Here is a 16,621-nt window from a genome sequence, read left to right on the forward strand (position 1 = left end):
AGAAACAAGTAGTCTCCATTTAGAGAAGCTATGAAGGGGGCTGTAAAGAGCCCCAATGGTCATGTTGGGAGTGCAGCCATCTGATGAGAGCCCTGCAGCACTCAACTCTGTCACACGTGAGGTTATTTTTAAGTCACATCCAGGGCCTTTCCCACTCCCATAGCAGCCCTGCCCTATCTGGAAGGGGGTTAAAACCACTTGAATCTCTTCCATACCCTTGTCATAGGTGCATATTTCAGCCTAAGCTGAACAACATGGCAGAGTGTATTTTAGGAGTATCCTATGTATTTTCAGTACTTAAAATTCCATTTCTCCAGCAGAGCTCTTTTTTGCAGCAGACAACAGCTTATGGGGTCCAAGGGATGGATCTGTACGGTACCTGTGGAAATAAAATTCACTTTAAAACAATTCTGGAGAGCACATTGTAAAAATATTAAAACCTCAGCAGATAAGCAAGAGCATATTTTTGTTCCTCAAGACTTTATAATAGTTTTAAGTGTCTTTTCTGCCAAATTTTGCATGTCAAGGTGTTACTTTTGTTTGCTGCAGTGTATACTTTGCCCTGACAGATATATAAATGAATATACTCTTATAACTATACACCTCTTCTAACTATTCCTTCTGGAAACTGTAATATCCTAGATTTCAAAATAGCTATTTCAATAACTACACCTATGATTTTAGGAAAGAAATTGATATTTCTGTGATTTAGTTTCCATTTTGAGCTCTTCTTCAAACAAGTAATTAAATTATACATAAAAAAGCAATCCTAATGAAAATTAACAATGTAATATCAATATTCACAAGTCCTTTCCAGTCATTATACGTTTTTTTCTATGCTTTTACCTTCAAAGGAAACTTCATGTGAACTGAAAGCAGCTGAGGGAATCATCAAAAATATGGAAGAGTTGGAACCTGAGCAGGTGGCGGCTTTTTCTAGCAGAGCTGACTTTCTGAATAAAGAGCTGAAAAAAATTGAAAAAAATATTGGTTCAAAGCTAGAAATTCTAGAAACTTATGTGGCCTTTTTACAGTCAGCTGTAGAGGTATGGATTACTTATTTATTCTCTGACTAGACTGTAAAAATCTTACAATTGAAAAATTTCCATCCATTGTAGGAAGGATTGTAATTGATTTAGATTTTCCTCCTCTGCATATGTGCACTCTCATTATATACATGCTAAAAATGCTTCCATATAGGTATTCTGAATATCAAATTTCCTGATTTGCTTCGTATAACTTTTGAAAATGTCCTGATGTGTTCATCGGGATCTTTATTGCTGTCTTACACTACTTCCACTGACATGATAATTCATATGATTGTATTAAAAAATGAAATAAAAACCAGCTCTAGCTCAAATCATGATCAATTCAATACCAAAATAATTTTGCTAGCTGTGCTAATGGTGTCCAGGACAGTTAATTTTCATTTTGATTTGGATTCCATTTTAAGATTCTACAATATGGTAGCTGTTCTTTAATATTTAGAAAGAAATTGAGGATGGAATGGAACCTGTCAGATAAAATTAGCCATAGGATTTATTTATGGCATGATAAACTACAAAAAATATTGTATTGCATCTTCTGATTATTGCTAACTTCAGTTACTTCATATTAAGCAGATCAGTGAAAATCAGTGCATTGATATACTGGTAAATAAAATCCATGTAAGAATGTGTGATAGAAATTGAGCTAATTGCTGCCATCTGTCTGTTGGCCATCTACTGGTTGGCAAGTTATTCAAAACTATTTTATTATTTGGTGTTTGTAAATATTTTAGGGACTCATAGATCTTAAAATTAAGATTCAGAGGGGACTATTCAAATTTATCATATCTCTGTAACTTCTGATTATAGCACCTCAAGTTTTGGTTTGTTTTTTGTTATTCATTTCTATAGGTGAATGACGATATTAAAAATCTGAAGGAATTCTATAATTCAAAACCCCTACCAACAAGCAGAGAGACTGAAAGTAAGATTGAAATAGAGTCAGCCAATACTCAGTGGCAAAATACTATAAAGAAGACTTTTTCCACTGAAAATATGGGTTGCTGTTTTCTTAATTTAGTACATGTGGTGAGTATGTGAGTATGATCTGATAAACCATTTTGAATATTTTATACTTGCCTGTGATGTATCCCGTCCTAGTTCTATGCCTAATGGATTGTGTACCAAGTTTTAAAGGGGCTAATATATACTGCTGATATATACTTTCAGAAGAAGGTATTTGAGTGCTTATGGTAAAATAAAAAGTTTTGTGGCTAGCAATGACAGAGCCCTTACTGACCCAGTCCATGCATAAAAATGTAATACATGGTCCTATCTATTTGTTTCATGTTGGAAAGCAACATATGTTCAAGCACAATATTAAGTTCATTTTACTTCCACTAAGAGGGAGGGAGTCTTTACTGACTGAGTGCATGGATTCTCCTAAAGAAATGGATGTTGGAGCTACTTCCTTGCAAACAGTCTTTCCCAGTGTCTTTACATTCTGTCCAACAGCTACACTGCCTAGGCATCCCTGTTTAATTTTCCAACAGCACTTCATGATGCGATTGTTGGAGCTGTGCAATCATTCCCTAAGCTACACCTCCTCAAGTAATCCAAATTAATGAGGTCAGCCTGAATACCCAGCTGTTCTTTCTGCTTTTATAGGACACGCTAGGGAGCAGTTAGACATTAAGCTGTGAAGGGGGAGGTGGTGTTGGTAAACTACAGCAGGTTACAGGTGAATTGGAAAAGCCAGCTGAGGGAGGGAAGGTGCTCAGGCTGTTAGTCTGGCTGCAGGGTGTGTCCCTGCTCGGTGCTGCCAAGCGAAGGAAAGACAGTCACAGTAATGGCAAAGTCACTTAAAACCTTCTCACATCTTCAGACATTACCTCCCTAAACACCTGGATATGTGTTGTCACATATTTTCTACTACTCTGTTCCTACAATATTCCCAGATTGCAACTTTTAAATAACTGGAAGATATGGATCATACTAGTAATTTACAGAAAACAACTTCTCTTAGAAAAAAAAAAAAAAGTAAATGGGAAAATGGCATTACCCAGTTTTCTGATATTTCTCATAGAGGTTCTACTGAAAAGAGGTAAAAATATCAAATATTCAAATACTAAACAATTTAACCCTCCTGTGCTTCAGTGCTGCTTCGTTTATCAACACAAAGGGGTGGTCTTTTCTTCACCTACTTTGTTTTCTAGTTGCTATTTGTTCTCCAAAAGGTAACTTTGGGTGGTTCTGTTTAGTCAGAAAATCTTTTATTCTGTCTGAGTGTGAAACAGACATCAGATGGCAATAATTCAGTCATTACTGACCTGTTCTATGCTTTAAACTCCAGCTTTATATATGTTGTCACTTTAAAAATTCTGTAAATCTGTGCCTATTTCTAGACAATATTAAAGGAAAAGTGTATTTAAGGGTATACATTTTTTAAAGTTACACTAGGATAATTGAGGTTTTATTAAGCTTTATTTAAAATTATGAGGTTTCAATTGTATATTACAAAAATATGTGTGGCAAAAGTGTGTCTGTTTATTTGCCAGGTAAATGAGAGGTTAATATTAGAAGTAGAAAAATCAATAAAAGTAACAGAAGATATCATTATTAACCTGAATAAAGAAAGGAAGGAGCTGACCGATCTTTGGGCAATCTGGAATTTTAAAATTACTCAAATAAAACCCATCAAGCAACAATGCCAGATATTTAAAGAACAACTAAAAATCGTAAGTAAAATAGCTAGCAAGAAAGCAACTGTGGCAAATATTTCTAGATTGTTATTAGCTTGTCTGTGGCTCTCTCATCAACTATTATAGGTATTATTTATAAAGAGTGATGATCAGTAAAATATGATTCTTGTTCATAGTCTGTTCTCTGTTATGTCAGTCAGTCAGCAGGAACCATGAAATGTTTTAGATTTTTTTTTTCCCTACCTCAAATCCAGAAGTCTAAGTGTCCATTTCCAATTCTAAGTTTTAATGGAGTTTAATCAATGCTTTACCAGCAGTGATTTTTTAATTCTTTTTAAAAGCATCATTTTTTTGAGACTGAAGAGCTGCTAAACCAAACTGTGTCCTAACTGTTACTAAACTGAAGTCTGACCAGGTTCACGCAGAAAGAGGATTGAAACCTTCTTGGCACAGGGAGAGTGTACAGTGTTTCAAAAGAAACACTAGCTGGGCTGGTAGCAGAACCAGAAACACCAGTTAGGCTTGTAGCTGCTGTATCTCTAGTGCAACTCAGCAGCACACCAGCCCATCTGTTATCTCAGAAATCCTGTGTCTGTGGTCCTGCAGTCCTGGCGTCTGAGTCGCTTTTTCATGCTGCCCTAAAGATATCTTATCACCCTTGTCACTCAGAAGGTTTGCAACTGAGAGACTTTACTGACAGCATTTGGGCGCCTGGTTTGAGGAAGGTTTTGTTACAAATTTAGCTTTGACTTTAAATTTAGGGTTTTTTTTTTTATTTATTGCAGTTAGAAGTGCTCAACTTCTTGATTCTCTTTTAGACTACCCGTGGATTAGAGATTCTTCAAGAGGCCCTCCAGCTTGCAGTACCAGTTGACCTTGGAAGTGACCTTTTAATTGTTTTGGAACTACAGAAAAAGCTGAACCAAATGAAACCACACTATGAGGTGAGAAATCAAGCTAGTGGGGTGAATAGTACATCAAAATGTCTTTTTGGTCCCATGAAGATCCACATCCTCATTGACGCCAGACACTCTGTCTGGGTTTGAAGTGTTTTATATTTTACAATGGTTTTCCAGGAGGAAGTGTTTGCGTGTGTTTATAATGCAGGGGCAAAGAGATTTTGCCTTCAGTGTTCAGAGAATGTCTTGTGCTGTGTTAGTTGTGTATTCAAGGGACACACAAGCACTGGGGTGGTGAAGTACGAGGAGAGCATCAGCTCCAAGCTTTTGAATTTAGAGCAGGTCAGAGGCTGAGGTAAATCATAGTGGCCTTTCTACCTTCTGTGTGAATACTGTCTCTGGGTTTGAGCAGTTCACTCTGCCATTACCCTTTAATTATGTTTGACTTGTTTTCATGCAAAGCTGGGTGACAGCTGAGATTTGTGCCTACCAAAAAGTACAGAATGTAGTGTTTTAAAGGGCAGGGCATTGACTTCTCCCCAAGGCAATTTACCACTGTTAGGTGGTTATTTCATCAAATGTAAAGGAAAAATTGCAGTGTTTGTGCACATTAACTTCTCTGATTTTTGTTAGCAACTGAATGCTGAGCTTGAGTACCTGATCAAATTATTGGAATTACCAAGCCAGAAAGGATTTCCTGTGAAAGAGAATTCTGAGAGAATAAGTGAGCTTATTCATTTCCACCAAGCAGTAAAGGATGCAATGATAGAATACGATGAGATTTTCAGCAAGACAGTCAAATTTCATTACATTAAAAAAGAAGTGAGTATAACATTTTAAAACATACATTCTTCCCATTGTAGTTAAACTTTCTTTGGTTTTGTTTCCTGTTACTTTTCTTTCATTTTCACCAGAGAAAAAAGATAAATCAGCCTGGTGATCAGAATTAAAATCTTGGATCTAAAATTGCATGAATTGGTTGAATTGAAAACTCAGACATGAAACCAATTTTAATTACTTAAACTCAAGGGTAAGGAAAAAAAATTAAGTTATTTTAAACAGACACTGATTTTTGTTTTTTGTATATTTCAGCTGGAATGTCTGTCAAAATTAGGAGAACTGGATATTCCTGCAATATATGGGGACCCTGAAAATGTGCACCAGGCTAAAGCCTACCTTGTGAATTCTCAGGAGAAACATGCACATATTAGACAGCTATATACTCTACTTATTACTCAGGGAGTGGATATCTTGTCTGCAGTACAGCAGCCTGTGAGTATAAGCAGAATGATTTATGAAATCAAAGATAAATATGAAAGATTATTGAACTCATCTGGCTAAATTTTAGTTGTGCAAATATGTATTACTACTCTGAGAAAAATAGAGAGAGCCTTAGGGAAGTTAATCTTAAAATATCATTATTTGGAAAAAAAAAACCAAGCCATAATTTACTTTAGTATGTTTTGTGAAGTTCAAGGCCCTGATGGCAATTTCTTGAATCTCTATATTACAATCCTGCTATTTTGAAAAGGTTGTTTTGTAGATTTATTCTCCTGTAAAGAAAGGATAACATAAGAGCAAAAGAGAAAATGTAGTAACAGTGTTACCTTATCAATGGATTCAAGACTGATTTGCATGACAGAGTGGATATCATTTTGGAAAGGAATTCAGGGAAGAATTTTCATTTCCCTGAATTCAGTCACTTACTAAGAAAGCAATACTTTCCTTATGATTTGGCTAGATCATTTATATTGGCAGTCAGCTCTTCAGACGCCATAAACTGATGGATGGCAGAAAGGAGCTATTCTCCAGCTGGCAAACGACTGGAGGGGTCACTCCCTCTTTGCTCAGAGAAGACACAATATTTAACTTTGACCCAAAACTACTCCCCAGACTACCAGTGACTGAAACTGCTATGTCCTTGCTCTCCTTGCAGTGGAGGTTCAATAGTTTACTCTAGCCATTGCGGCTGGCTTTGCATGCTCTGCCTCAATGATTTTCATTTTAGATTGGTTAAATCAATACATTTCCTGCGACTGACTGATAAATTTGTTTCTCTCTTTCCTCATTAGAATTGCTTGAATGTTTCTGTAAAGAATCTGAAGCAAGAACTTGCTAGATTTGAGTGTGATAGCATAAACTGGAGCTCCAGAGCTGAAAAGTATGAGGAAGAACTGTCACGGTATTTTCAACACTGCACCACTCAAGAGGATATAAATGAGGTAAATGAGATTAATCCCAACTCATTGAGTGACTGTTAAAGAGCTGTTGTGATCTATAATATTACTGTTTACCATTCCCCTAAAAGCTTCATATGTATACAGAAAAACAGACTTTCATTTTAGCAGCAACTTTGGATCTACACAGCAGCAACAGTAATCTCTGGTTCATGGCTCTGCTGTTCAGGATTCTATCAAGCTGTTGGGCTGGCAGTAAAATGCTTTCACTGCACCAAGAGGACTGGAAATAGAGCAGCTACATTTTCTTTAGCTTTCGGCTCAGCTTCATCTGAAACACAAGTCTTTATAACTTTTTCTTGTGAAGCTAAAATTTCAAACAAATGTAGAATTTGTACATATTGCGGTTGTCAGGTCATTGAAAATAACTTCCAGTGTTTCTATGAAAAGTTCAGAATAATCTAGTACTAACGTTTTTTTCAGAAACAAAAGATACACTTGAAAAACTGCTAGGAGCAAAGGAAATGTTCATTGGCCCAAGAGATTAGAATTAGTATTATGGAATTTAGGTTAGGAATAATTACTCAGGTAATATGACTATCAACATTACATCTTGGTAGGCCAGACACAAATGAATTCACAAATTAGAAAGCTACATTCATTAAATGTCTCTAAAAAAATAATTTAGGAAAAAGTATTTCAAAGAACTAACTTTCCCTGACTGATACATTAAGATAAGAGGCTGATGGGCTCTATACTTGATGTTCTGTAGATTGTACTCATTTTCTACTTCCTTGCATCCATGAAGTACAGAAGAGAGATTGTGAGCTGGAAGGATTTTCACATTCATGTTTCCTGTAGGATGAAGCATATGTAATAAAAATACAGGACACTGAAGGTTACAGATTCTTATTGGTTAAGTTAAAATCTGTTATCCCCAAATCTAATTAAATCTTGTGCATAAACTAACTGAAATATACTAATTTGGCATGTGGATACCTTTTTCTTTAGGTTTTTTTTTTTATTATAGAAGATGAATGTATTTCCTAAACAGATATTTGGCTAATATGCCTGTATATGCATTAAGACACTGCCATTTTCTTCTTTTTTTTTTTTTTTTATTTTCATTAAGTATTTCTAACTAATTCTGTTTAGGGATCAAGAAATCAGACACCTGGCAACTTCAAGAATAATATTTATGAGTATTACCTTCAGTATATTAAATTCTGCCAATTTTTTCATCAGGAATTGAATATTGCTAGTATGCTAGTATGAATATTGCTAGACTTGTCTAAACGAACAATTTATTTACTATCTACTGTGTCTAAGCAAACAAATATTTCATGTGCCAGCAGCAAGCAGCAGCTGTTCATGGCTGTCACATAGTAAACAGCCAACCAGATAATTTAGTAGTGATTTACCAGTTTACAGAGCAAACTTTAAAGCTGACTGAAAATATTTGGGATTCTGCTGTAAATACTTACACTAATTTATTTTTGATGTGATTTATTTAAGCGTGTAAATACAGCCTGTGAATTAGGGCTTAGGACTAAGTGGTGTTTGAAGAGATCCTTAGAGGTCGTAACAAGTTCCCTGTGTTTGTAAGGTATTGGTGCTTCTATAAGAAATGAGGAAACAAATACTGAAATTTATAGACAAGAATATATAGCACAGGATTTAAATAGCCTTGGAGGAGACAAGAGTGAAATGCATGCCTTTTCGGTGCCTTCTCTAATTAAAAAAAATTCGAAAAGGCAAAAATAAGTGTATATAACCTCAACATCTTTGGGAAGGATGAGGAAAGCTCATCTTTGGGATCTGTATTTGCCAGCTGGGGCTTCTTCTTTCACAAGGTAGTTTGGGTAGCAGCCTCTGAAGAGCTGCACCTCCACTGTGGTGCACTGCAGTCATTTGTGAGCTCAGCCTTGGGTACACTGATATAGTGGATATAGGAATGCTGGACTGGATCTGTTCAGGGGATTCTGAGTGACACTGTTAATCACCCATGGTAGCTTTTGCAATGAAAAAGCCTTCGCTTTAGGTGATCACTTTAAAAATAACATTTATGCATGTCCATGTAAAACTTGTCCACCAAAGAGCAACAGACCCTGATGCAGGTTCATAGCTCTTCCCAGTCATCTCATTTCTTTTTCACCATATCGTTATTTGCATGCTTAGGGAAAGATATGAGTGGAAATATGGTTTTAACCATAAATGGTAATGAGCTATCTTTATTCTCAGGTCAGTAGGACCTTCCTATGTACCTTCATTTCTCACCTTGTAATTTATTCTGATTGTTGCCCCAGGAATCAAGTAGTCATTAATGACTTGAACAGATTTTTTCCGCCTTTTTTGTTTTACTGTTTTTTAATCTTTGTGACTGAAAAATCTGTTTTCAGCAACCTGCTTCTTGGGGTGTTTTGATTATTGATGCCATAAAAAGTTTTGTACATGAATAGAAAGGGAAAGGTGAGGGATTAACATTGAAATTTCTTCTAGAGTGGCTCAGACAGCAATCAAAGCATTTACTGGAATGGCACTGTTAACAAAAATGTTTAAAACATTTTATAACTTGATTTTTCCATTTATTTTGTGGTCCTGTGATAAATTGAAACAACTGGTACTTAAACCCCTCTCCTCCACTACCATTCTTCACCCATGACAGGGCAACTATAGTTAGGAACAGCTGCTTGACTAAAGACTATGACACAATAGTCAAAGGTACAAAGTTCCATTAAAGCAGTGGGCTGCACTCACTGAAGCATATTTGGATGCATAGTCCCTTCAGTATTTCTCATTTAATCTTGCAAAACTGATACACGTTTGGATTTCTAAAAACTGGAAGCCCTGCACTGCCCTTGGTACAATTGCTGATGATAACAGGAGCAGTGCAAATGCAGTTAGATGCACAAATCAGAGCTGAATCTGATTTTTCCACTGAGGCTAAAAGAGAAGAGTGACAGCAGCTGCAGACCTTTGACACACAAGCCATCATATCTGAAACAAGGAGATCTAATTTCACATACTGCTATGAGGAGAGCCTCTGGCCTTATAAATTATCACTGCTATTCTATATGTGCACAAGCCAGTGAAACAAACTAAAATAAACTCTTGTTCATCTTTTCTTTCCCACAAACTTGAAGCAGCAAATAAGATTCTTGTTTTCTGAATAAAAAAGTATTGTTCTGCAGAAGTGGTTATATTAACAGAGGGCTTTTAGATAGACTTTATTCTTCTGCATACTTAGGCGGGATAAAGAGCTTAAACTAATTGGAGATCACAGGGCCAGTGATAGAATTCCCTTCCTTTCCATTACACTCAGGGAGCACCATCTGTTTATACACTGCTGAAATAATGTGGCAACATCCCACTAGATTAAATGAAAATGAAAAATATATCCCTTGATGGATTAACATTAGTATATAATAATAATAATGATTGTTAGCTGTTCCAATAACAGTGGCTGCAAAATAAGCCTTCGTTACTCCCTGGATTCTTTGGCATGAAGGAGGAGAGGGTGCAGGGTGAAGTCTGTAGAATTTTTTAATATTAAAAAAGCCTCAAATACATATTTAGATATCCAATTGTGGATATGACCTGAACTTGTTAACACTAATTTCATTTGTGTGTCTGGAGTAACAGATCATAAAGCAATAGAATTTCCGCATTTCTTCATATCAATGGCTTCAAATAAACATACTTTTACATAATTTATTTATTATTATTATTATTATACATTATCCTGAAAGCAAAATATTATCTATCTATAGGACCTGAAATTCTTAAAATCAATATTTTGGTAATTTTAATATTCTTTTATTTCAAAATTTATTAATTAATTACATATAATTTGAAAATTTGATCAGAGAATTGCAAGGTAATTAAAATATCACTGATTTAAAGCAGGTTATATAACAGTCTGATTCTTGAATCTCTTGCTTAAAGAAATTTAAATGTAACAGTAATAGCTGAAAGGAGTTTTTAAAGCTGTAAATAAAATTGCAAGTTGCATAGCTTGCAGAGAAAAATATTAGGAAAACTATGCTTAAAATTTCATAGGCCTTTAAAAATGGTTTATCTAAACAGTTTTGATATACTTATTTATATAAAGTTTTTAATGAAAAAAATAACATGGTTTATTAAAGGCCTACTTGTAAGACAATATTAAAGGAAACATAATTGTCACTCAAACAAAAATAAAGAATATAACAACCGTATACTATAGTTAGTTTCCATGGTAAATAAACACTGGGCTTAAAATTCTGTTCATCATAGATGGCTCTTCTTTTTGATACATATCAAACTCTTTCTGGTAAATTGGCAATTCGCCTGATCTCTATGTGTGTAAATGGAATTGCAGCTTTCTAGAGCTTCATCAGTGTAGTTCCTATCATTCTGGCACTTCGATTTTTTTCTGTAGATTAAAGAAAATGTAGCTATATTCCATCTAATTAAAAAAGAGGCTTAGAATAAATTTAATATAACTAGATTTAATAGTATGTAGCTGGTATGAGTTCATCTGAAAAGTCTTGAAAGGCAGTGACACTTCATAACTGGACCTACTAGTTCATTTTAATTTATATTATTATAAGAATAATTTTCCCTGGTGTTGGGCTTGTTGCACAAGTCAGTGCTGACTGGCAGAAGTATCCTCACCCAGTACATCTAGCAGTAGCTAGGTGAGGCTTTCTGTATCTGTTAGGCAGGATCTCCCTGCTGCCATACTCAGAGCACAGTTGTTTGACAGTCAGCTGGTCCTACAGCCTTCATCTTGATCCTGCAAAGAGATGTGCTTCTCTTTGTATGCTGTAATTGTACTAAGATGTTTGGATTTTCACAGTGTATAAAATTAAGCCCACGGATAACTTCTTTTCAGAAGCAGGACTTTTGAAAAAGGGATCAGAAATGGGACATTTGGCTACCATTTCTACTAAATGAACTAAAGTATATGAAGGGCATCTACTTTAAATTAAAAGCAGTGGAAGCTCCTGGACAGGATTTTTTCATACATTGTCTGAGCAATAGTCTCATTCCTTGTTCCAATACATTTTTGCCTCAGTTATTCTGTAAACACTTTTCATTCAGAATGAAAAACCACTGATTTAGCAAGATTATGAGTTTCCATTACTGTAAAGAAATTCTGACAACTTAAGGATGCTTTGAGATGGCATAGTATTACTAACCTCTGCATTAAATTTTCAGTGTTTAAATTGTCCATTAAACAGCTCTTGAAAAACTTTAATTGATGGGTGCTGACTTTTTTTTTAACTAACAAATATGTTTACACTGTTGCAGCTCAGAGAATCATTTAAGGATCTCAAAAAGAAATTCAACAATCTGAAGTTTAACTATACGAAGAAAACTGAAAAAGCTCGAAATATGAAAGTACTTAAAGTACAGATTCAGCAAGTTGATACATATGCAGAGAAGCTACAGGTAACAGAAAATCCAGGCTTAGTAAAGGCTTCACCAGTTCAATTACTTGGCCTATGCCAAACACATCACAGGAAATTAGGGCATCACAAAATTTATTGTGCACTTCCCTCTTACCTTTCTCATTATATCCTCCCTGTCTGTCATTGACTGAGACATTTTTCACTATTCAATTCCTGTTATTCTGCCATTTACTTCTGTGAAATGATGTTAATTCTTGACTTCACTCCTTTAATCACCATTATTTTTCTGTTTAATCTTTTATTTTTCTTGCATCTATTGTGTGACCTAGCCTTTCTTCTACTTAAAGGAACCCAAAATTATCATGTCATACATCAAGCTACTCTCTTGTCTTTCTGATTTCATCATGTAAAAGATGAACTTTTTTCCCCAGAGCCTTTGGCTGTATTCATTGCCTGGAGTTGATCATGATCCTTTGCACCTTAGGACCCTGATAGCCTCACCCACTTTTTGCATTCACCAGAAACTTTTCCTTCAATGGCCTTTTTAGTTGCAAATTGTGCATGACCATGTCTTATTACTGCAGATATTTGTTTATTTTTAAGCTGAAAAAAGCTAGATCAATTATACCTTTAATAAATATAATTTATATAATTTTTATCAATTATATAAAATCATTTATATAATTTCTATCAATTTATATAATTTTAATCAGCTTTGCAAAGGCCCTCCAGGTTCCTTTGATTTTTGAAAAAGCAGCTTGTAGTTTTTAAAACATAGGACAAGAAGTATGTTTGTATGTTTTCCCCTGCTTTTTTATATCAAATTTCTAAAAACAGAAACATTTTGTTGGTATTTAACATTGCTATCTCTCTTTTAAACAGATTCTTAAAAAGAGGATGGATAATTTAGAGAAGAAAGTCATTGATCCTTTTGCAAATGAACCTAAGGCTAAAGTTCAAGTTCTCTTGGGTGCAATCAGTGACTTACAAAAACAGCTGAATGATTTTAGTATGGTTGTGGAAGATTACAAGCAAAATCTGGATCTCATGGAGCATCTGCAGCAGATGATGAAAGAGGTACTAGTAAACCTGACATCCCCACTGTGGCTGTAATAATGATCCAGGACAGGGACAGATAAAATTGCAACACTAAAGTTTTGTTTAAGAGATGTGTTCAGTGTCCAGTGACCTCATCAGTGTGTTCTTACAAATACCATTAGCCAAAGAATTTGTTAATATTTGTTGAATATTTACATTTTCAAACTCTCCACTTACTCAAAAGAAATAAATTATTTCCTAAAGCTAAAATTTAAGACTGCCTTTTTTTAAAAATTTTTTTTAACTGAGTGTAAAGTATCACCTTTTACTCAAAACTTTTCTTTCAGCAAATAGACACAGTCCTAAATGCTGATTTCAACAGTGGCTAGAAATGGTGATTTTTTTTGTCACTTCCTGTAATGATGCAATACTGGTGATTCTAAATGAACACCAGATTGTGTTCTGTTCTGAGTATTGTTAACCAAAGATGTTTATTATGGGTATGTTCTAAAGCCCATTCTTGTCAGTAGAAAGATTTCTGGTGAATTTAATGCTTGCTGAGACCAAAAACCCTGTCTGCTTGAATGCCAAATTTAAAGAACCCTTCTGCCCTTACACAGCTATAACTGAGGCCATAACAGGAAGTTTTTGAAATTAGCCAATTGATATACAAGGTGGAAGGAGATCAGAAATAAAACATGTTTTTTCAGAACCATTAAATAATAACCTCACCATGCCTGTAAGATGAGCGTGGGCATAGTACTTAATGAAAATTTAACAGCCATTAATGCTTGAAGCATCATTAGTAATGAACAAATGGTTTTCAGGTTAAATTTAAGTCAGAATATTTAAGATACACCGTATGCCACTGATTAAGGAAAGTGTAAGAATAATCCAGTCTATTCTTCAACAGTTTGAACTGCAGATTCATTCATAGTAATTCATTATAATGCAGTTTTTTTATCCCTCAGTGTCAATTTTGGTTTGAAGATGTGAGCGCAACAGTGATTAGAGTTGGCAACTACTCTACAGAATGCAAAACAAGAGAAGCGATAGAGACTCTCTACAAGCAATTCAATAAGTTTATTGAACCTGCAGTGCCTGAACAAGAAGAAAAAATTCAACAGATTATGGACCTTGCTAGACGGTTATATGGTAAGGAGATATCTGGTAATGTATTGTGGGGACAAAATGCAGTAACTTGGGGTGGAATTAAGCAGACTCCTAGATTTGTTCATTTAAGATGAAAATAGATGAATTAAAAAAAAAAGAAATTTTTTAAAGTATTGATTGGAAGAGGTGAAGGATTTCAGAGGATTTCAGAACAAATATTTACAAAAAGTAAAGATATGAAAGTACTCATTCAGTCTGGTATTTACTTGGTTTTCTGTATACAGCCTGAGTTCACCTTGAAATGAAAATGTCCTTGCAATATTCATGAGCTTTGAGTTAAGATTTCATGGCTTAAGCTCTCTCATAACAGGCAAGTCCTTGAAGCCAGAAGATATTATAATGATATACATCAGTGCTGAATTAATTTTTTACATTATGACCATAAATAACTGGTAGGATTTGATTGTCAAATTTTTATCAGCAAATAATGTAGACTGCTATTTAGATACTGTATTTGCAATTGTGTTGATTTGGAACATTGTTGACCAAAAAAAATTGAAAGTCAAAAAATTTTGTATTTTGCTTTTTTTCCCTACCTGTAATTTTTTATATGCTTTTTAAAGTTAATTTTTCCAAAGATAAGGTGATAATCCAAATGTACAGGGATTTTGTGTAGCCTATCAATTCATGTAGTAAAGTTTAAAAATTTCAGCAAACTGGGCTTTAAAATTCCTCTTTATTTAGTGGAAAGAATATTTAGAGAGCACAGGTAACTTTTTTTCTTCTCTCTCTTTTTAAGCCTTCTCAATATTTTAAGCATTTCTATCTGCAGCAAAGGAGATGACAGAACAGATTTTTGACAACAGCTGATTAGGAAAAGTAGGAGAAAGAAGTTGCTGAGTGTCCTTTAAGTCATTACATGGGAAAAAGCTTCTTCATCCTGCCTTTGTTTCGTATTTCTTATAACAGGGATCTAAGTGCTTCCTAGTTGTATAATGTAGCAATGAGTTCAGGGGACACTTTATGAGGTCAGCATCTTTTAAAGCAGTATTACTAACCAGAGAGAAGACTTGCAGAAACTATGAGGACTTATCTCAAGTAAGATAGTACGAGCTGGGAAAGCACATTACTGTGAATGACAGAATTCCTCCAGCAAAACAAAACACAGAAAAATGTGTTTATTGTAGTCCCTTGGGGTAACAAATTACACGGACTTTTGCAGGTCTGTTTGAGGCATTCTGCTGTACTTTCCTGCTGTTTTGCCTTTGTAGGGATTGAAGAAGGAAAGAAGTATGTAGAAAAAACTGTATTAAAGTATGAAGAAATCATGAATTCCGTTGATGGGTTGTGCAGGTCTCTGAGAGAACTTAAGGAGATAAAGGTATGGTGCTTTAAACTGGAGAATGTATTGCATCTGTGTCAATTTATCATGCTTGGTAAATCTTGGTCTGAATCAGTGCTTTTAGTGAGGATCATCTATGGTAGCAGGAATTACTTCTTTTGGCTTTCTTTATCTTGTGTCACTATTATGTTCTTTGAAATCTGTGGAAGATTCCATGACAGGTTTTGAAGGGTTTACCAAGTCCTCATAAAATACACTATGGTTGTCCAGATTTCTGTTTCTATGTTTTATACTTATACCACATTCTTCCCCTTCCACCTTTTAAAAAAATTTTATTATAGACACTCACAAATGTTTCTTTCCTCCCTAGAACTGTTTACCTGCAATCCTGATATCTTTTCTGAAACTGTTGTTAGTTCTCTTTTTTTTCATATGACAGTGTTACTTAATCCTTTATTCCCCCTTACTGAGCCTCTGTATAAATTGGTTCATATTCCTCAGATTCTTGATTAGCTGCTGGAATTCTTCAGTCTTACATACTGAAGAATTATAGTCTGCTATAGTTTCCCTGCCTCAGAAAAGATCCTGTCAGATTCAAAAAATGCTGTCATTGCTTGTCCAAGAATGAATTAATTGGGTTTTACTGCAATTTTTTTGCCATAAGCAATTTACACCTGTGCTGATGACAGAGTTTCACTTTGGTGTTTTCTCTGTTGTACAGAGCATAAATCAGTGTAGAGCTAACATTTCCTACTTTTTATTGCATAAACTTACTTAATTTTCTCTTCACATGACAGAAAGTTGACTTCTCTGAAGAGTTGATTCCTGTTAAAAAAGAAGAAAGAAATGGTCAAGAAACATGTGAGACTGTTAAAGAAGTGGAGCAAAAGCAGCAGGTTAGTTCAATTTTTTTTTTTTAATAACTAGAACTCTTTCTTAAAAGGCTCTGTGCATTGCTAGAAAGATTC

General features: G+C 34.9%; 1 protein-coding gene across 2 annotated transcripts in view; it reads left to right on the forward strand.

Annotated features, from left to right (window-relative positions):
• Window positions 1–16,621, forward strand: part of CCDC141 (coiled-coil domain containing 141) — a 54,327-nt gene that overhangs the window by 23,618 nt on the left and 14,088 nt on the right. For both annotated transcript variants that reach the window (XM_058028089.1, XM_058028090.1), the window contains exons 11-22: window positions 855–1,046; window positions 1,899–2,075; window positions 3,545–3,724; window positions 4,507–4,632; window positions 5,221–5,409; window positions 5,680–5,859; window positions 6,660–6,809; window positions 12,060–12,200; window positions 13,043–13,237; window positions 14,170–14,353; window positions 15,583–15,692; window positions 16,451–16,549. In XM_058028089.1, coding sequence (XP_057884072.1) covers window positions 855–1,046; window positions 1,899–2,075; window positions 3,545–3,724; window positions 4,507–4,632; window positions 5,221–5,409; window positions 5,680–5,859; window positions 6,660–6,809; window positions 12,060–12,200; window positions 13,043–13,237; window positions 14,170–14,353; window positions 15,583–15,692; window positions 16,451–16,549 — 1,923 coding nt within the window. The remainder of the gene's footprint in view (window positions 1–854; window positions 1,047–1,898; window positions 2,076–3,544; window positions 3,725–4,506; window positions 4,633–5,220; window positions 5,410–5,679; window positions 5,860–6,659; window positions 6,810–12,059; window positions 12,201–13,042; window positions 13,238–14,169; window positions 14,354–15,582; window positions 15,693–16,450; window positions 16,550–16,621) is intronic.

The sequence above is a fragment of the Melospiza georgiana genome, chromosome 7 (assembly GCF_028018845.1).
Source record: "Melospiza georgiana isolate bMelGeo1 chromosome 7, bMelGeo1.pri, whole genome shotgun sequence".
Lineage (NCBI taxonomy): Eukaryota > Metazoa > Chordata > Aves > Passeriformes > Passerellidae > Melospiza > Melospiza georgiana.